This window comes from Diaporthe citri (genome assembly GCF_014595645.1).
Source record: "Diaporthe citri strain NFHF-8-4 chromosome Unknown scaffold_18, whole genome shotgun sequence".
NCBI lineage: Eukaryota > Fungi > Ascomycota > Sordariomycetes > Diaporthales > Diaporthaceae > Diaporthe > Diaporthe citri.
In genome coordinates this window covers 197045-217274 of record NW_025064863.1, presented here as the reverse complement: position 1 = coordinate 217274, position 20230 = coordinate 197045, and the positions used below count along the sequence as shown (strand labels likewise).

At 47.4% G+C, this 20230-nt stretch overlaps 6 protein-coding genes across 6 annotated transcripts; 4 read left to right on the top strand and 2 right to left on the bottom strand.

The window, feature by feature from the left end:
* Positions 1 to 984: 984 nt before the first annotated feature.
* On the top strand, positions 985 to 1988 carry INS49_005512 (uncharacterized protein; the record flags this gene model as incomplete). Its single annotated transcript, XM_043166291.1, has 2 exons — positions 985 to 1836; positions 1947 to 1988. 2 exons carry the CDS (start codon positions 985 to 987, stop codon positions 1986 to 1988), a joined length of 894 nt encoding a protein of 297 aa, XP_043017071.1.
* A 3399-nt stretch (positions 1989 to 5387) lies between these two features.
* On the top strand, positions 5388 to 6765 carry INS49_005511 (uncharacterized protein; the record flags this gene model as incomplete). The annotated part of the gene is made up of 2 exons (XM_043166290.1): positions 5388 to 5534; positions 6511 to 6765. 2 exons carry the CDS (start codon positions 5388 to 5390, stop codon positions 6763 to 6765), a joined length of 402 nt encoding a protein of 133 aa, XP_043017070.1.
* A 1029-nt stretch (positions 6766 to 7794) lies between these two features.
* On the top strand, positions 7795 to 8853 carry INS49_005510 (uncharacterized protein; the record flags this gene model as incomplete). The annotated part of the gene is made up of 1 exon (XM_043166289.1): positions 7795 to 8853. The coding sequence occupies one exon, from the start codon at positions 7795 to 7797 to the stop codon at positions 8851 to 8853; it is 1059 nt and encodes a 352-aa protein (XP_043017069.1).
* A 2589-nt stretch (positions 8854 to 11442) lies between these two features.
* Positions 11443 to 13314, bottom strand: INS49_005509 (uncharacterized protein; the record flags this gene model as incomplete). Its single annotated transcript, XM_043166288.1, has 1 exon — positions 11443 to 13314. The coding sequence occupies one exon, from the start codon at positions 13312 to 13314 to the stop codon at positions 11443 to 11445; it is 1872 nt and encodes a 623-aa protein (XP_043017068.1).
* Positions 13315 to 15392: 2078 nt separating this feature from the next.
* INS49_005508 (uncharacterized protein) lies at positions 15393 to 17286 on the top strand (the record flags this gene model as incomplete). Its single annotated transcript, XM_043166287.1, has 3 exons — positions 15393 to 16040; positions 16104 to 16257; positions 16322 to 17286. 3 exons carry the CDS (start codon positions 15393 to 15395, stop codon positions 17284 to 17286), a joined length of 1767 nt encoding a protein of 588 aa, XP_043017067.1.
* A 1266-nt stretch (positions 17287 to 18552) lies between these two features.
* On the bottom strand, positions 18553 to 19679 carry INS49_005507 (uncharacterized protein; the record flags this gene model as incomplete). Its single annotated transcript, XM_043166286.1, has 2 exons — positions 18553 to 19183; positions 19255 to 19679. The coding sequence occupies 2 exons, from the start codon at positions 19677 to 19679 to the stop codon at positions 18553 to 18555; spliced, it is 1056 nt and encodes a 351-aa protein (XP_043017066.1).
* Positions 19680 to 20230: the final 551 nt, after the last annotated feature.

The following is a 20230-nucleotide window of genomic DNA, read 5'->3' as shown; positions in this document are numbered from 1 at the left end:
CCATTCTGGTTAGTGCAAATTGTACCGCGAGCTTGTATCCAAGATGCAGATACCGGGTAGGGAGGTTCTTTCAGAAAGTCTGTTGCTAAGCCACAGGGACCCCCTACACTTTCAGGGGTTAGTTCTCCTAAGCATTTAATTTTTATATACTTTAAAGATTAGAAATTTAAATTTAAAGAAGATTTCCGTATGTTTTTTTATATTACTCTTTTATAAACTTTATAAATAAAATTAATTATTTATAATATTATTTTTTATTATAATAATACTTTAATATTTAATTATTAATAAAAGTATTATATAATATATAATATTATAAGTATATTAATAAATATTATAATTAAATTTAATAATAATAAATTTAAATTACTTTTATTAAAATTCTTATAATTTTTAATTAAGGAATAATATAATATATAAAAAAAGGGTTAAGATTTAAAAATAATTTAAAAAGAATATAAATAAAATTAAATTAATTAAAATGTTTTAATTTTCATTTACTTAATATAAGGTATATAATAATAATATATAAAATATTTAAAATAATATATTTATAATAATGAGTTTAATAATAAATTTAAATAAAGAGTATATATAAATTCTATATACTTTATGTAAATACTTAGTTTTAATAAAGGTATTATAATTATTAATTGGTACTCTAGTAATAAAATTAATTAACTAGGGGCCACTGCTCATTGGCAATAGACTTTTTAAAGCCATATCTGTATTCCGGCACACGCGCTATCCTGAGACTTTGGGAGACATCTGAATCTAGCGGTGAGAATGCTGTAGCACGACTCAGGTGTAGCTAATGCAAACTCTAGGATTGCCGAGCTTTCAATTTGTCGTCTCGTGGCTGCCACGCCGTCCAAGACCACTTGCTCTTGCTATCATAGATGCTGCTGGATAGACATAGGCATATCCCTCTGCCTCGTGAAGAGTACACAGCACACAATTGCATCCAGGGAGCACCGCCACGCAATGTTCGCCGGATTCGCTTCTTTCAAGGACTCCTGGTTGCAAGTGTTTCCACCGCAGCCCGAGTTCACCGAGTCAGACTTACCCGACCTGGCGGGCAAGGTATACATCGTCACGGGAGCAAACTCCGGCCTCGGCAAAGACCTTTCGGGCATACTTTACTCCAAGAATGCCAAGGTTTATGTCGCTGCCAGGTCAAAAGCAAAGGCTCAAGTTGCGATCGACTCAATCAAGACAGCGCATCCGCAATCGAAAGGCGTCCTTGTCTACCTCCACCTTGATCTAGGCGACCTATCTGCTATCAGGCCCTCTGTGGACGAGTTTCTGTTGCGGGAATCACGACTTGATGTACTCTTCAACAACGCCGGGGTGTTGGCTCCTGCCGATGGACCCAAGACAGAGCAGGGCTACGAGCTGAACTTGGGAACAAATACTATTGGGCCGTTCCTGTTCACAAAGCTTCTCCTTCCGACGCTTATCAATACGGCAAAAATCAGCCCCAAAGATTCTGTACGCGTCATCTGGGTCTCTTCCATCGCCGTGAACCTGTCACCGAAATATGGTCTGGATATTGAGAACTTGGACTATCATAAGGACCAATCAACCGTTACCAAATACGCAATTAGCAAAGTTGGTAACTACCTCCATTCGGTAGAAGTAGCGAGGAGGCATGGTGCGGAATCAGACGGCGTCGTGAGCGTCGCTCTGAATCCCGGCAATCTCAACACCGAACTGACGCGAAATCGTTCATGGCTCGAGACCAAATTCCTTCGCACCTTCATCCTTTATCCACCCATTTATGGGGCATACACGGAGCTCTTTGCTGGTTTCTCGGCACACCTGACGGTCGAAGCTGTAAGACACAAGAATTGGAGTAAGTTTGCCGGAATAGTTGACCTGTATGAGCTTGTATTCTCCGCTTTGAGGACCTAAGGTGCATGGTAGAGACTGACTGAAGGTTTTAGTTGGGCCATGGGGCCGCTTTTGTCAAATGCGAGAGGATATAGACATGGAGTTGAAGCCACGGTCTGAGGGCGGGAATGGGCTTTCCGAGAGATTTTGGGAATGGACTGAAGAGCAAGTTCAGCCGTTTGTCTGAGCAACCACCAACGCATCGTGGAATATTTGTTATCTAGCTAGTTTAACGTGGCCATAAATCTCTATGAATTAAACTTGTCAGATTCTACACCGTTCTTATGGTGGGATCCTCGTATATATAGTTAAAATTAATAGTTAATATAATAATTTCTTTATTAAATTTATGCTAAAGCTAGCTAATAATAAAAATAAATTTTAAATTTATAAATTTTAATAACTTAAGTATTTATTATAATATTAATTGTTAAGTTATAATAACTTTATATTTAATTTATTAGCAAATATAATATATTTACTTTATAAATAAATTTAATACATCCCTTTAAGCTTATAAATATAAAAAAGTTAATTAAAGTTAATAATATATATAAAAATTAAATATAATTAATAATAAATATAACTTAATTAATTATATTAATATAATATAATTTTCTTTTTAAAGAAATATTATTTAATAAAGTTTATTTATATTTCTATTTATATAATTAATTTTAATAATTAATAAAATAATATATTAACGTGGTTTACTAGGAAGTGGCGGATATTAGGAAGTGGCGGATTTTTGCAACTTTAGCTAACTTTAGCTAGCCGTAGCACCCACTTAATGCAAAAAGATTTATAAGATTTGGCACTAATTAGTGCTAATTACAATTAAACCCTTATTTCTAATTAATTTCATTAATTTAAAGGCATTAGCGTAATTATAATGCTAATTTAAATTAATTAACTTTTAATAGGAAATATATATTTAGCACCATTTAATACTAATTACACCCTTAAAAAGTTGGTTTGCTGCGAATCATTAATACCTATATATTTGCATTAATTAATGCTAACTAAGCTAAATTTATTATAATATAGTTAAAATTTAATTAAATAAACCCTTTTTTATTTTTCTTATAAGTTCTTGCATTATGCTTAGTTTTATTATAATTATTATATTATCTTTTAATTGGTTTATTGCGAATTAATTCCTTAGCATTATTATTAATTTTATTAGCTAACCGCTTTCTTTTTTATTTTTCTTAAATAAAAGTATAAGATTTTTTAATAATAAGTGCTTTTTTAAGCTATATTTAGGTTTTTTTAGCCCTTTAATGTTTTATAAGCGCTATATTAACCTTTTAAAGTATACGGATTTACTTGCTTATTATAATAAATAAGTACGTTATTACTTATATATTCTTTGCTAATTAATTAACAATATTTATAATTAATATAAAGAAGCTTTCTTAATGGGCGGAAATCCTGCCCTTAATAAAACTTAATTATTAAATAATTTATTAAGCATTTAATAATATTTAAAACTTTTATTTTTAAAGGAAAATAAAAAGGGATTATATAAAAGTTTATAAGTAAATATTAAGCTTAGAAATTATAAAATTAGGGTCCTAAGGGGAAATTCTAACTCCTTTAAATATAAACTTAATATTTTTTATTATAAAAGTCTTATTATAAGCTGCCTTAAATATAAAAAAGAACTTAAACTTAGTAATATGGTTAATAAAGGCTTAAATAAAAAGATTAATTTAATTGCTATATGCATATTTTAAAGATAAATATAATACAATATTTAATGGCTAAAGTAAGTAAAATAAATATAATAATATGCTAATAATAATAATTTTATTATTTTTATAATATTAATTAAATTTAGCTAATATATAGCTTTTATAATTATTTATAATTAATATTTAATAATTAATATCTTTTTTTAATTTAATATGCTTATTAAAGTGCTAAATTTATTTTAAATTAATTTTATTATTTATTTATTTATTAAAAGTAAGTTTAATAATTTAATTATTTAAAAAACTTAACTTTATTGCTTAGCTAGCAAGGTAATAAGCATTTTAAATAATTATAAATAATAAAATCCATAATTTACTTATATTAATGCATTTAATAATAATTGCTTATTCTTAATTATTAAGCTAAATTAATTTAGCCTTTTTATATTTATTAATACATATAATAACTATTAATATAATAATTATACTTATTATAAAGTTAGTCTTATTAAAGTTATAAAAGTTATTATTAATAATTTAATATTTAGTCATTATATTATAAAGTAATTTAAATTAATTTTTAATAATCTTTAAATCTTTATAAAAGGCTTTTTAATAATTATAGGGATAATTAAATTTAATTTTAAGGCTAGGTTATTAATTTATAAAGCGTTAAGCTTAATGCTTATTAATAGGTTTAGCATTTTATAATATTAGCAAAAAGTTAGCCATATCTTTTATATTAAAAAGTTATAAGGGAAATCTTTAAATATCTTAATTAATAATATATTAAATAAGCATTTACTTTTTAATTTAATTAAGTTTATGCTTATTAATACGTAATTCTTTATATAAGTATTATTAATTTATTTTATAGCGTAATATGGTTTTAAGGATATTAAAGATATTAATAGCTTAAGTTATAAATATAAGTTTTGCATTATTTTTCTTTAAGTTTTTAATTACTTATATAATTAAAAGGATTTTATTTTTTTTAAATAAAGAATATATTAATAATTATTAATTTTTAATATATTAAATATTTAATTAGGCGGATTAAAGCAAGATTAATATAAAAAACTAGGATGCGATTTACATTAAAATAAGTTCCCTTTATTAAAAGTTAATTATTTTAAACTTAAATGTAACTATATTAATCCCTTTAAATTAATTAAATTAATTAAAAATAAGGTTATTAAAATAGTTAACATTAATTAATGCTAAATTTAATTAAATTATTTACATTAAGTAGGTATTATGGCTGGCTAAAGTTGGCTAAAGTTGCAAAAATCCGCCACTTCTTAATATCCGCTACTTCCTGGTAAACCACGTTATATTTTCTTTTAATTTTTATTTTAATTTATTATATAAGTTAATTTTAATTTATAACTTTTAATACCTTAAGTATTTATTATAATATTACCTGTAAATTTAAAATAAATTTATTATAAAGCTATTTATCCATGGTACATTTATTATCAGTTGGCTTTAATAGGATTACTCTGCTGCTGGCAGAAATCCTTTGTGATTGGCGCTAAGGATATAAAATCAATTAAATAAGGAACACGGAATTTTAACAATGAGGTTTTGAGTCTTTCCGATTCTCTCTTGATTGTCCAACTCTTCAGACAATCGACTACCTATGATTCCAACCCCAGCACCCTTGGCCTTCAGCAAGCGCGACCTACAACTTAGATAATTACCACCCAGCCTCATACCTAACAGACAACCAATAATCTGGCTCCCATTATGGAATCCAAGCCATTATTGCTAGCCGCGGCTCTAACGCTAGGCACGATGGCCCAGACCGCGTCGGCCATGGAATTGTTTCTCGACACCGACGAAAGCCGCAACGCAACCTTTGTCGGATCCGTGATTTCCGCCGCACCTAAGGCTACCACGTACCTAGTTAGGGGATTGGCTGACCCCAACTGCACCGTCGAGGTCAGAGGTTCCGAGCTTGAAGTTCCGTTCCGAATCTAACACTGGATAGAAATGGATTCTTTGAAAGTGCGAGAGTCCCGGAGACCCGTCAACAATGACCAGACTATACGTCAACGGCCCTTAAACTTTTGCTCGACACTTCACCAAGCCTGACGCTATGTAAGTACTTCTTGTGTGAGATTTCCGTGCCGGCGGAAATCTCACACAACTCAAGCTAACTACCCCACAAGCAATTGGGACACCGAATGTAACATCAGTGGCGGATATTACGACTGTGACATGACAGTTGCAAGCCCATCAGGCGTGACCGAAGTCTATGAAACGTCTCGGATGATCTATGAACAAGAAACAATCAGTGCTTTGCACCAGGTGACTATCACGGCCGGCCTGGAGAAGATACTGGCTGTGATCACCACCACCTCCTCCGCATCGGCTCAGACGGCTGCGTCTGCATCATCGGGTCCGTCAGAGACGGGCGATTCTGCGTCTGCGAATTTTTCCTCCTCCATCCCGGCATCCACGCCATCGACGACAGAGAGTGGTGCTGAGACCGGGGCATTTCGGAATATCTCGCTTGCTGCGTTTTGTGGGTTGATCGCATCGGTGCTGGGGCTGTAGAAAAGGGGGAGCTTGTTCCACAATTGTACGTTACTGAAGAAAAGTTGACGAAAGCATTTCGCGCAAAGACGGGCATCTGAGTTTGACGTATAAAGTGTTGCAACGCTGGGCTGTTGGTTGACATCATCACGGGCTCTGCTCAGGTGTCCGCTCCGCAGCCAAGGTATATATCCAGATTTATGCCAGGATTTGCCTTACTAGCATATACTTTTATGTGACCCTGGCTTATAATAATAATAGAGACAGGCTACTGCTGCTCTTATATCCATGAGATAAAACTCATCACGTCTATGCTATTCTGCATTCATCTATTATAATTATCACCCAGAACTGAGGGCGACTGAGCCTTGCCTTCAAGCGGACCCCTCCCGCCAGCCACACAAAGGTCTACTGCCCAGCTTCAGACATTGGAGCCCCCCGGCACCACTGGCGCCAGGCTCTCCAGGACCCTCTTGGTGTCGGCCGACGTGTCCTTGACGATGCCGATGAGCGGTCTGAACTCTCGGGCGTGCCCGCGTACCCCACGCACTCGCACAGCCAGCTCTCGCTCGTCATGGCCGTGACGCCCTCGGTGCGCAGCCGCGCAGGAGCCAACGCCAGTGGCAGCTCCTAGCGGTTGCAGCTGCTTACAAATAGTGTAGCTACGAACGAGATTGCAGGATTGTCTACCGTGCGTCGTTGGGTACGGCGAACTGTCTTAATTCAGATCGCCGCTTGGCGGATCCCGGGACGAGGCGAGGCGGGACGAGATGGAGACGCGTCTCGATGCTGCTTCATCAGCTGGCGGCATGAAAACGGCCGAGGTCATGACGAACTCGGCTCGCTTGCAGCTGGACAATGCTGGACTTGTGTCGACCGCTGCACATAAAGACTGGAGTCGCGACTCACGAGTAGCCCGATCCTATTTTTAATCCGGCTGTATTGCGAACAAAATCATGCCCGGTATGGCCTTTTTCTTTTTCTCAGCGCTATATTCGCCTTTGGCCTAGACGCCGTCCTGAGTGGAGCCGCGGCAAGGTCTCTCCACAGGAAGACCCCATCTCACTTGCAGGGACGGAATTTGCGATACCATGACCCTGGGTCACTCATTCTTCGCCTTATAAAAACTACTCACGGACGGCTGCGGCTTTCCCAACGGCCACTAAAAGTCACAACACATGGCGCCTGTGGTTTAACCCCCCAAGACATCTTCTCGGAACCATGCCAGGACAATAACACAGACCTTGCCTTGCATCACACGCTGCCCCGCCCCGGAATTGGTATACTCGACTTGCCGAGGTGCAAGACATCGCGTAGCTTAGCGGCATCCTACGCCCCATAATCGAATCACTAGATGGCCCGAATCGCCCCAGCGACGAGGATTGGGATAATATGCCTCAGATGAAAGTCGTTTCGGGATTGGGTGTAAAAGGGGTGTCCCCGATTTTTTACTACAGGTTTCAAGAGCGGGTGGAATTTGACGATTTGCCCCCGGGTGGAGCAAGAATCTTCCAGCCTCGGACTGTACCGCTGCCCGCCAATCTCCGGCCAGGGACTATAAAACAAGGAGAAGCCCACGATGCTTCTAGAAGCAGCGCATGCATAGACATTTGCAAGATATCGCCTTCTGGAACTCAGAACGCCTGCAGGCCCGCCGCCCATCATGCTGGCCAACTCCTCCGTCGCCATGGCCATGCTCTCCGGCTGGACCGCAGTAGTGGCCGCCAGACCCTCCCCACGCTCCACGGACAACATCCAGACGATCTACCAGTTCCCGGAAAACACGTACGTCGAGAACCTGGCTGTCCGTGCCAACGGCCAGATCCTCCTCGACGTCTTCACCTCGCCACAGCTCTGGCTGGTCGATCCGCACGTGCCCGGCGAGGCCGTTCTCATCCATGAGTTCCCAGCCGCCCTTGGCATCACCGGCATAGCCGAATATGAGGACGACGTGTTCGCCGTCCTGGCCGGGAACTTCTCCTTCTCAACGGGCGAATGCACCCAGGGCTCGTGGTCCATCTGGAGCGTCGACCTCGGCGGCGCCACCATCAACTCGACCGCCACCCTTGCCGCCAGCCCGCCAAAGGTCAGCAAGCTGGCCGACGTGCCCGCCGCGACCTGCCTGAACGGCATCGACCTGCTGTCCGGCGGGGCCAACAAGTTCCTCATGGCCGGGGACATCCGCACGGGTGAGGTCTACGCCGTAAACGTCGACACGGGGGCGGCCGCCGCCACCATCAACAACACCCAGACGGTCCCCGCTGTCACGTACGGCTTCGGCAGCGTCGCGACCGACGGGCTGCGGGTGCGGGATGCGGAGCTGTACTTGTCCAACGTCGGGCAGGGGACGCTCGTCAAGGTCCCCCTGAACCCCGACGACGGCACGCCCGCCGGCGAGGCACAGACAGTTGCACAGAGCCTCTCGTCGCTGGACCAGTGGGACGACTTCGCCATCGACTGCGACGGGAACGTCTTCATGGCCACGGGGGGGTCAAACGCCATCCAGAGGGTCACCCCCGGGGGTAACGTCGCGGTCGTGGCTGGGGACTTGAACTCGACGGCCATCGCGGAGCCCTCTTCCGCGAGGTTCGGGAGGAGGACGGACGACTCGAATGTCTTGTATGTGACCACCGCCGGTGGCATGGTGGCGCCCGTCAATGGCGATACCGTAGTAGGCGGACAGGTTTTGGCGATCAGGACAAACGCCACCAGCATCTGCTAGACGAGTATGAAGGGGCGCACGTTGTAGATTCTCCCATATTCATGTATATAGCATACACATGGTCGTGCGTTCATGTATATAGGTAACACACAATGCTATGTATATATTGTAACAACGGGGTTGTGAGTGAGCAACAATATGTGTGATGTCTGCGCTCTGGAGGTTAGCGCTCTGTTCCACTCTTACAAAGTGCTGTGGTTTCTCTACCTAGGATGCAGCTCCGTGCATTCGGCACAAGCTGCCTTCCGAGGGATGCGAGAGAATCTGTTTCTGGTGCATCTCGCTGTCGCTGTTTGGCTTGTCGGTGACTCTTGAGCGGCACATGGAGCGCGTCATCCGGGGGGATGGTTGGTTTTTGTGTCTTGGACGCGGTGCCAAGGCGGGTACCTGAAGCTGCTCTTTGATGGGGAGTGAGTTGATTTGGTTGTAAGTACGCCAAGTAATTTAAGTGCTGTCCTCCTCATTCCTTCCATTCTTGAAAGGAAAGTATAGTATGGATTTACTTCTGACATCAAATGTTTGCACTGGCCTCCTTTGTGAATGGAAGAACCAAGCAGGTGAAGGTCTGATCTTTACTACCCGCCCGGTCTTGGTTGGCGACCAGGACGGGCCCGCTGGTTAATGCGCGAGCGCGCAATCCAGGGTACGCCCATTGATTGTGAGAACGGATATTCACACAGAAAGAAACGGATGGTATACAGTTACATTACACGCCTAGTGCACCCACTCCTAACACACCCACACCCAATACACCGACAACCCACACACCTATACACCTATAGTCAACCCACCCATGATCAACACACCTACACCAAATTCACATGCCCAAGCCCAATTGATATTAATTTATAAGTTAGGTGTATGTATGTGTAAATTGGGCGTGGGCGTGGGTGTGGGTGTTATACTCTAATTAGCTGGGGGGATATCATTAAACAGGTATCTGTGTACCATCCGTTTCCTTCTGTACGAATATCTGTTCTCTTGATGATGGCGTCTGACGCGTCAGACCGACGCCCGGTCCGGCCGGGGGAAGACCCCGACTGGGTGCCGATGTCAGGTGGCGGTTGGCTTTTCCGAGGCGGCTACGTTTTAACGTGATTTGCCTCCTTCAACACGGGTCTCCTCAATAGTAGGGGTTCTGCGAGGCGTCAATCCAGCTATTTGCTCCTGGAACAATAGAAGCCTTGAGCTGGCTTGCGATATGAATATCGGCTTGTGTTCGTAGGATGGCTTCGTTTACATTGCGAGATTAGCGAAACCGCTCTGAATAGTGTAGTGGGGTGAAGTGGGTTACATTCGTTTCCTCAGCGGCGGGTATATAGAAGTCCCCAGGTAATCGTTGCTATAGAAATTCTCCGCTCAGAATCCAATCCATTCTTTTTTTCTCTTATGCCACGCATTATTTGCAGGTCTTCTTAAAAAGCTTCGCGATTGTGCACCTTACACCCTCTTCTATTCCTTTTATTTCCTCCCTCGCGCTGGATCGCCTTCTTCCTCTTTTAGAGGGGACTAGCAGAACGTGCTCTCTATTCTACCTCGGTGGGCCGTTTTCAATAGCTTCTTATCGAAGCTGCCTGTGATTCTCAGATGCGTCGAAGACTCCGCTCCAGTTTGGAATGAGTCCTGACCATGGCTCATACTAGTAGCTCCTTGCATGCAGATGGCTGCCTGTTCGATATTGGAAGTTCAATTTGTAAGAAGCTGCCAACCCATCCGCAGTAACAAGTCCCTCCGCGATGTTGTTTAGATGCTGTAGAATACGAACGACTACTTGAAGAGTAAGATAGCATCAATGTTTGACAGCCAGTCTGTATGTGGTCGCTGTATAAAACCCTCGCCTAATCTATTCTAGTGGACAAGAGTCGACTATGCTGATCATCATTGCGCCGACCGATCTCCTTCCCCTTAGGGACCAGCCCACTCGCGCCTCGGTACCAGTAGACCGGGACCTGCTCAAATTTCTTGATCCTTCCGTGGATTCATTGGCACAAGGAGACAACTGCAATCGGGCCAATCGGAATGGCGGAGCTGCCACGGGCAAAGTGGCTCGTGAGGTGAGTATGGCGTTGTGTGGCGCTTTGATTGCCAAACTCCAACTATGATTTGGATGGCCGAAGCATATCCTTTGTCCCGGAGGTCCCGTATCCAAAGATTGCCAGTACGCCGGAATCTGCTTTGACTATCATGTCGTCGTGGAAGAATTGAGTCCTAGATTGATGGAGTTTATCTTTTATGGAGGAGGGAGGACTTGGCCCAATGAGATCTAGACTTCCTCCTAACGGATGCAAATGAAATCCATGGCGTGCGTAGTCGGTCCGGGGTGGCGCTCAACATTGATCTTCGTTCCACACATTCCGAGTCTAGGGGCCTTGTCATAGCTGCCTGCTACCCAGGTGTTTGTTGGCAAGCTGGCATACTACTTGCTAATCTACATCAATGTACTACTATCCTGGCACTACATTCAGAGAAGAATCTCAGATAGTATTCCCACGGTAACCTTGTTCGACGCCAAGCTTCAACGGTGGTGTATAAGGTGAACTTGGATTGGAGTGGCCACCTGCAGTTGAGGTGCTTGTGCTCTTGTTTATCTCACACGAGAATGATCTCCTCGCTTTGCAAGTCCCAGTCCTTCCAATCGTCGCAGAAATCTTCCTCGGCTAAACGATATGGAATCCCATTGTCATCAATTTCCTTGCTCAAGACGAACGCCGGCCCGACAACGTTGTACTGGTCTTGCTTGCCGGGAACCCTACGAAGTATGAACGGCGTGCGTGTTCCATGAATGATGGTGCACAGGTCGCCCTCGCGGGTAATGTTGGAGGCTGTTGCGTAATACCCGCGATCAATTAGAACAACTCGTCTATTCCTCGACTGTTCAGCGACAAGCAGTGATATTCTTTGGGCGGCCAGATCTTGTGAGTAGGCGTCTGCGGTGTGGGATGGCTGATCTGACTGCAGTCTTCGTGCAAGGTCAAGCAGACTCTGGAAGTCTTGCCAATCACCGACGAAACGTCCGAAAAGGAGTACGGTGAGGAAGGCCAGGCCGGAAATACCGCAGTTGGGGCCAGGGTGCTTTTTCGGCTGCCGCACAAGGTTCCTCCATAAGGAAAACACTTGCGCAACTGCTTTCTCGGGTGCATCGTCGTGCTCCTCGATTGGCTCGGATACATATATGACTGAACCAAAAGCAATCGCTCTAACTCGGAGTACTGGAAGGCCCTCAATAATTGAGATTGGCGACCCTCTTGAATTGTTGGGCTCGCCCTCTATGCAGGTGATCTTCCTGGCTGCTCTGTCGATAATTTCGGAGATAAGGGGCCCGGAGTCCCAGCGCGGAACCCAGGAAGGGAAGGAAGGAACGCGAGCATCGGCAACAGCAACAAAAGACGGGCTGTTATCTTTTTCTTCGTGATCTAAAAAGCACAAAATATCCAAGTCCGAGGTCTGCTCAAGGTATTTGATGGCAAAGTCCCGATAGACGTCTAGATGCGATACGTCCTTCCCATAGTTCGGTCGCACAGCAGGCATCGCCTTGTCAAAGTCCTCAAAGCCATAAACGCGTAGATCCGGTCTTTCGGGTCGCTCAAGAACATTTCTCGAGCGTAGTGTAAGATCTCGAGAGCGGGTCTCCCCCTCGATGCGATGTTGCTGGCTCGACGGCCTAAATGTCCGGGCCTCCTCCGGGTGTTGGATCTGATATTTATCAAGATGAATCGCTGATATCGTCAAGATGTTTAACGTTGCCATTAGTGTTTTAGCCCGCCATGTAATCCAATAAGCAACCCGAAGCACACTGACCAACCTTATTTCTTCCCCGGCCCAGAGCGTAAGAGCATCTGGCCCAAGCGCTGCCTCCTGCACTACCCACCCACGATGGAACCATGGCTGTCGAACTAGTCGCTCCCAGGAATCCCACCTGTAGTCGCTAACAAGGGCATGATCTGCTGGAGGGTATGGAAAGCTGTTCCAGTCCCACGAGAACTTCGGATCTTCAAATACCTCCCGTATCAATGTTTCCACTTCGGCTATCAGCCCCACGTCGCTAGCATGTTGCCGGTCCTCTGTACCAAGACCGGGACCGAGGCATATCAGCGTGCACCGAGATGTCTCGTAGATCCGGCCCATAAGTGCGACTTGTCCATTCTTCTCTTCGTCGTTATCTTGGTTGATACAGATCCCGTCTGCCCATAGTGCTACCGTGCTATGTGCATCCCTTGCCTGCAACAGGGAATCTCGCAGACTCGTTGTGATCTCGAGGCGGTTTCCGTTCACGGTAATAATCTGATCTTTATTGCCTGAACCCCAGGCATAGGATATAGCCCTGAACGGATTCAGTTCAGCGGCGCTTCGCAGCTGGATCGTCTCAAGACGGCCGACAAGTGGTGCGTCGTCCTCGCCGGGTTCCAGGACAAGGCGTCGGATATAATCTTCTCGACTCGGAAGTGCTTGGTAACGGTACATTTTGGAAGGTGGCAGGAGAATGAGTACGTGACGGGCGGACTTCGGGAAGTCTGGCTTGTGCCGGATACAGGTATTGCAAACAAATGTAAAGGGACGCGTGACGTCGCAGATGATGATTTCTGATCAGAACTCGGCCAATAATTGTGAAATGAGATAAGCGGTGATCAAGTGTAAGTACACGCTCGTCGAGGTTCAACACAACCATGGGACCGCTTGTGAAGCTCAAAAACAGAAAAACGGGAAGTGGAACACATTTGTGGCCTGTTGAGGAAGCTCCTGCGCGAATTTCACCGTTACCCCGCCCAACGAGCTGTCTGCTGAGTGGATTGGCTGACAGGTCAGTCGTTCTGTCCAGTTTGGTAGTACAACTGTGGCAGGCTGGAAAGTTGCCGAATCAGCCTTGGCCTAGCTTTAACAAGTCGAGAATGACCTCACCTGGCCTCCAACCCCAGAAACCACTAGAAAGGCGGCTTATATCACCATTAACCATGCGTTTGTTCTGACTACTTGTGCCCCAAGCCACCCATCACAAGCCTCACTCACGTGCCGGTGCCGGTCAGTGCGAGAGCTGGTCAACGCAGAGGCTGTCGGATTGAGACTGTCAGATTGAAATGTGACTGTGCATGCGCTGCTGCCTTGTTTTTAGTCAGGAACATGGCGGTAAGTGAGGCACCCAGATCTTCGCGTTGAAGAACATTTAGTACACGAAAGGCGGCGTGGCACATGAGATTCGAGAATCTCTGATCTCAGGCATTGACTGCATATAGAGGCTCTTGCGTTCCAGGCACCGCACAGCTGCGATAGCATGTCTAGGTCGGATGTTGATTTCCCAGGGCTGAGGTAGAAGACCTGTGGTTATATCGGTAGAGAGAAGCACATGGTTGGCTCGACGTTGTCGGGTTGCAAGGGCTGATGTGGACGGAGAGTGATGGGTGGCAGATGATATCTTGGGAGGAGACACGAAAGAGTTTCGGATGACTCTTGGGATGACTCTTAACGACAGTCGATCGAACCCAAGGTGTAGTGGCATGCTATTTCGAGTCGAGAAATATACGTCGGCCATCCGACCTTTTTACGCCGCACCTGACGAGCCTGATTGCACAAGCAATTTGATCTGATCTGTCACCATTGATTGAGGGTAGTTAGCCAGCAGCGCCAGAATTGTATTAATTGCAGCCCCACTTCTCTGTTCTTACCACTCATCATACTACCCTGATATACGTGCAACAGTAGCCTCGTTTTCTGCCACTGAGGCTAGCCCATACTCAAAGACTATGCCTCAAATGCGAGCTAAAATGTTGCGTGGTGGAAGTGTGAGCAATGAACGCGGATCCGATCCCGCCGGAGTATCGGCCGATAAAAGCGGACTCTGGCAGAGTTGACGTCGTATTTCGCCGGGTTAGAGCCGAAAGCTCGGAGGATTGGAGATGCAGGACGGACCTGATCGAGGTCTAGTGACACAATGGACCGGATCAAGGGGGCATTACCAACAGCCATGAATTCATCGGTGGGGTGGCAGACAAAACCATGTGGCCGATCTCCTACCCACTAGTATGTCATTAAAGATGGGTCGGACCGTGGGCGGCGACAAGAGGCTCGGCAGGCAACACAATACTCTTACTCAAGTCAATTGCCACAGTTCCACAAAACACTATCTCCGAGTGCGTGGTGCTGACGATGTTACACACCTCCGGACTTGATATCGAGCCTCCCACCCTCCCACATGCACGATCCACCGAAAAAGCTCAGTGCGCAGTTTTTACAAGACCCATTTATGCAGACATCCGGGGAGTGGAAACAGCCCGCAGCCGCATTGCGTCACTCAACGGCGACCGACCTCGATTGACACCGACGAGGGCGATGCCTTGTTGGAAAGTCCATCAGTTTATCCCTCAGCTGCACTCAGTAGTTGCAAATCCGGGCCTCCACCCATGGATCAACTTCTGCATCTCGTCATGGGACGGATACGTCATGATGTTGACGGAAAATGTCTAATAAAGCAATGCAATGCAATGCCATTGACCCGTAGTTCCTGAACAAACTCCTGTCCGTCTTCGTAGTCGCCTCGTCGAGTCAACATGGTCGCAGGACAGAATCCGGCCAAGGGCGAGAAACAGCCCGAAATGGACCCCGAGGCCTACAAGCAGCCGCCATTCAACACCCCCCAGGCCCCGAATCGCCGAGCAGAGGCGGAACACAACAAAGAAGAGGGCCACTGGGAGGTCCCCCGCGATCGTGATGATGATACCGCAGTGGAGGAGGGTCCTGACCCCAATCCGTACGAGTCGTACACAAAGACATACCACCGCCACAGTTCCCTCGGCGGGCTCACAAGAAAGGGCCGCCCTGCATTTCCAGACGGGAAGAAGGAGCTGACCGAGGACGACTGCTACGACAAGCTGGCCTACAGCTGGCCCAGGTGGAAGAAGTGGAGCTTCCTGTGCGTCATCGCCTGCATCCAGATATCGATGAACTTCAACACCTCCGTCTTCCCCAACGCCGTGACGCCGCTGTCCGAGCACTTCGGAATCAGCGAGCAGGCCGCCCGCGTCGGCCAGTGCGTGTACCTGGTCCTGTACAGCTTCGGGTGCGAGCTGTGGGCGCCCTGGAGCGAGGAGTTCGGGCGCTGGCCGATCCTGCAGCTGAGCATGTTCTTGATCAACATCTGGCAGCTCCCGTGTGCTTTTGCACCCAACTTCGGCACGATCGTGGTTTGCCGGTCTCTGGTGAGTCTTCGACGTCGTTCTCTTGTGCTGTACCTTGGATCTGACCAATGAATTTTATTCCAGGGTGGACTTTCCACTGCAGGGGGCAGTGTGACTCTAGGACTCATCGCCGACTTGTATGAGCCCGACGACCAGCAGTGGCCATTAGCATTCATCGTGCTATCCTCGTGCATCGGCACAAGCATAGGAGGAGTGATCGGCGGCCCCATCCAAGCCTGTAGGTGGTCTTATTCCCTGCACGAAGCCGTCCTTGGCTCAGCCTCAACTAACCCCGGCCGCAGATCTCTCTTGGCACTGGTTCTTCTACATCCAGCTCATATTCGGCGCCGCGGTCCAACTCATCCACTTCTTCACGCCCGAGTGCCGAAGCACCGTCCTCATTGACAAGGAGGCCAAGCGCCGGCGGAAAGAAAACCCGGGGCTCGAGGTCTACGGGCCCAACGAGCTCAAGATGCCGCGCATCTCCATGAAGGAGGCCGTCAAGATCTGGGCGCGACCGTTCGAGATGTTCGTCCGCGAGCCAATAGTCCTATTCCTGTCCCTCCTCTCGGGGTTCTCGGACGCCCTCATCTTCATCTTCCTCGAGGGCTTCCCCGTGGTCTACGAGGCCTGGGACTTCGGCGTGCTCGAGTCCGCGTGGGCCGTCATACCCATCAACCTCGCCTACTTCGTCACCTACCTCATCTACCTCCCCTGGATCTACCGCTACACGCGCACCCGGCAGAAGAAGGGCGACGACTTCGAGGCCGAGCGCCGGATGAAGATCCTGCTGTTCCTCGCGCCCCTCGAGCCCGTCGGCCTGATCGGCTTCGCGTGGACGTCGCTCGGCCCGCCGAGGGTCCACTGGATCGCGCCCATGATCTTCAGCCTGCTCATCGGCATCGCCAACTACGCCATCTACTTCTCCACCGTCGACTACATGATCGCGGCCTACGGGCCGTACTCGGCGTCGGCGTGCGGCGGCAACGCCTTCGCGAGGGATTTCTTGGCCGGCATCAGCGCCATGTTTGCCATCCCCATGTACGAGGGCATCGGCAGCGAGTATCCGACCAAGTGGGCCAGCACGATCCTGGCGATCCTGTCCTGTATGGTCGTCGTCCCGGTCTATGTGTTCTACTGGAAGGGCCCGGTGGTGAGAAAGAAGAGCAAGTTTGCACAGGCTTTGGCCGAGGACCGCAAGGCCCACGAGGGGAGACGAGTCAGCCAGGCGAGCAATCTTCCATATGGCGAGGATCCTTTGGCATAATGTCATGCCAGTTTGGATAGCAATATACCTGGATTGGTTGAAAGTTTGCCAAGCATGTCATACGTTGACGCGATGGCCTTGATCAAGTCCGATATCAAGAAGTGTCTTGTCCGACGCTGGCGAGAATTCTCTTTTTGAGTCCGTAGGAGAGTGTCCGACGTATGGGCACCGCGAGATGGCGCTATAGAAGCTACTCCGTCCACCATGCAGTTTGGATAGGATACCTGTACTAGTAGTCAGTCAATCGCGGGTATATTATGGAAGCCATAACCGAAAATACCTTATCCTTTTGTATATCATCGACTTTTGCCGTGGTACCACGACCGAGTTTGAACCCACCCGCAGCTCGGCAGAAAGTGTCGATCGAAAGAAAGCAGGCAACCACCAAGCCTTCAGTATGTTCCATCCTTTCCACAAGGAATGTTATTATAAATTACATGCTACAATATTGTGTCCCCTGCCGCAGTCTTCACACACGTGAAGCCGTCAATGACGCGTGGATCCCTGTAACCCTTCCGCCGTCTCCAAAGATTGCTCAGTTGACACGGAAGAGCAGAATTACGACTTGGCACTGAAACAAAAGTTGTTGTGGGGTTTAAAGAAAAACGAGCCGATCTAGTTTTCGTGTATCCGTCGTCTACATGGGGGTATCTCAGTTTGCAGGACCGTGACAAATGAAATCATGGACTCCCAATCTCCTCAGCCTGAACGCCTCCGTGCGTGTACAAAAGAGAAAGCGGGGGATATCTTTGCGTTGTCCAAAAAAGCACACTGAGCCCAATCCTTGCCATAGAAAATCAGTGAACCCCCAAAACGCTGCGAATAATCCCACCCATAGTCAAACAGGAAAATAAAAAAGCGCTCAAACTCCGTGTTACACAGTTCGCCCTTGATAATGAGATGGAAAGGACACGAGCTACTCATCAGCCCGCGAACCATTGAGATCCTTCCAAACACCGTGTAAATCAATCAAAGAACCCATCCCCTTTCGTGAACTCCTTTGATGCAACTCCAAAATTGCAGGACAGTGAAAAAGAAAAAACAAAAAAACAAACCGGAGCCATGTGACAGAGAATGCAAACCACCTCAGACAGTGGGCTGCCAACCATTCTGCTCGTCAAAGTAGTACAGCTCCGTGCCGACCATGCTAAAACCGAGAGGCTCCCGTGGATAACTGTTGTCGTCACGGTGCGCGGCCGGTTGACGAGTATCCGCCCGGTGTTGTCGCCCGATACCCTGTGCGGCCCCGACATCCTGGAAACCTCCCTAGAGCTCCGGTGCTTGTTGGAACGCCAGGGTCTGGTTGATGGGGGTGCCCAGGGCCTGCTGGATGGTGGCCAGCTGCGCCTGCATCTCGCTGTTCGCGCGCGCCGTTTCCTCCAGCTGCTGGCGCAGCTCGGCGTTGTCCTTGCGGAGCCGCTTGTTCTCCGCGCGGACGTCCTCCTCGGATCGGTCGTCGCCGTCACCACCCTCACCACTGCTGCGGCCGGCGTCGTCGTCGATGCTGCGTTTGCGCTTTTCGCGCGCGTCGGCGGGGTGGCTGTCCAGGTTTGCGGGGCTCAGTGCGGCGCTATTCAGAGCCGCAAAGGCAGCAGTAGCGACATCGCTCGTGCTGTTGTCGGTATTCTCGCTGCCGGGGCTCTCCATCTGTATGGGGCCGGCGGACGTGTGCACGCGGCGGAGGTGCTCGGACAGATTCTCCTGGCGGGAGAAGCCCTTGCCGCTGGAGCGCTTGCAGTTGACGTGAGGGCAGAGGAGCTTCTTTTTGGGCCCTCCGTGTTTTCCGTGGACCTCGCGCTCGTGTCGCAGCAGGCCACCGCTGTATGTGAAGCCTTGGATCTTCTCGCATCCCTTGGCGGTGCAGACGTAGGGTCGCTCATGCTTGTCCATGTGTTTACTGGAGAAATCATTAGCAAACAAACGAAAAACTGACAGAGCGCGGGGTGGGAATTCAAGAAGTCAACTTACCTCCACTCGCACTTCCTCTGGAACTTCTTGAGCAGCTCGTTGCAGTCAGGATATGTACATATGAACTTCCCGTCCTCGCTCTTGGTCACCTCTCGGTTGGGCTTGGCTATGGGCTTGATGCGCTGAGATTGGGTCTGGGTCGAGTTGAACGCATTCGGAGCTGCGGGCGATAGGTCTCGGACGGGAACGTTGGTAGGGTCGACGTTTGGGGGGCCGACGGGGTGCAGGTCGAGAGCAGGGGAGGGCGATGCGTGGAACACGGCTGGGGAGGACTGGTTGGCAGGCTCGTAGGTGGCAGCAGCCAGGTTTGCCATGTCGTCCACGTTTGCCTCGTTGATGAACTTGTTCATGTCATGGTCGTTTTCGCCGACGGGCGCGTACGGACTGTCCTCGTGGAACGACCGCGGCTCGTATGCGACACTCATCGTGACGCCGGGGGGTTGGGAAGCGTCGCGATGTGCCGTTTGTGGGGGTGGTTACTTTTCGTCGCGCAGGGAGCGGATATCCGCGGCAGACCTATGGCTGGTGTTTGTCGGACTCGGTGGTGTGTCGATGTCGAAACAAATGGTCGGTGGAACGTAGGAGCCGGGAAGATGTGGTACAGTAGAGTAATAAGTAATGCGCCGGAGTTGCGGCTCGTAGAAACTGGCACAAAGGCGTATGAGGTGATCGTGGTGTTGCTGCGCCTGGTCAGGCGGAAGCAAAGTTCAGCCCGAGGTGTTGTGCTCCCAGCACAAGCTCTAAAGGAACCTTGTCCAATGAGCGTGGCCGGTGCGGATGCTAGCGGAAGCCGAGCTCTGCTGAGTCACCGGGGTGTGGAGGTACCTGAGTACTCTTGTACCGGGGTACTTGCAGCCTAGTGCCCGCGATAACGATAAGAAAAGGGAAGTGTGGCGGAAACAATGCACACGAAAGCAAGGCAACTCTGCCTCTACCGAATCAAACAGGCTGTTTTGGTCGTCGTCATCGTTGCAAA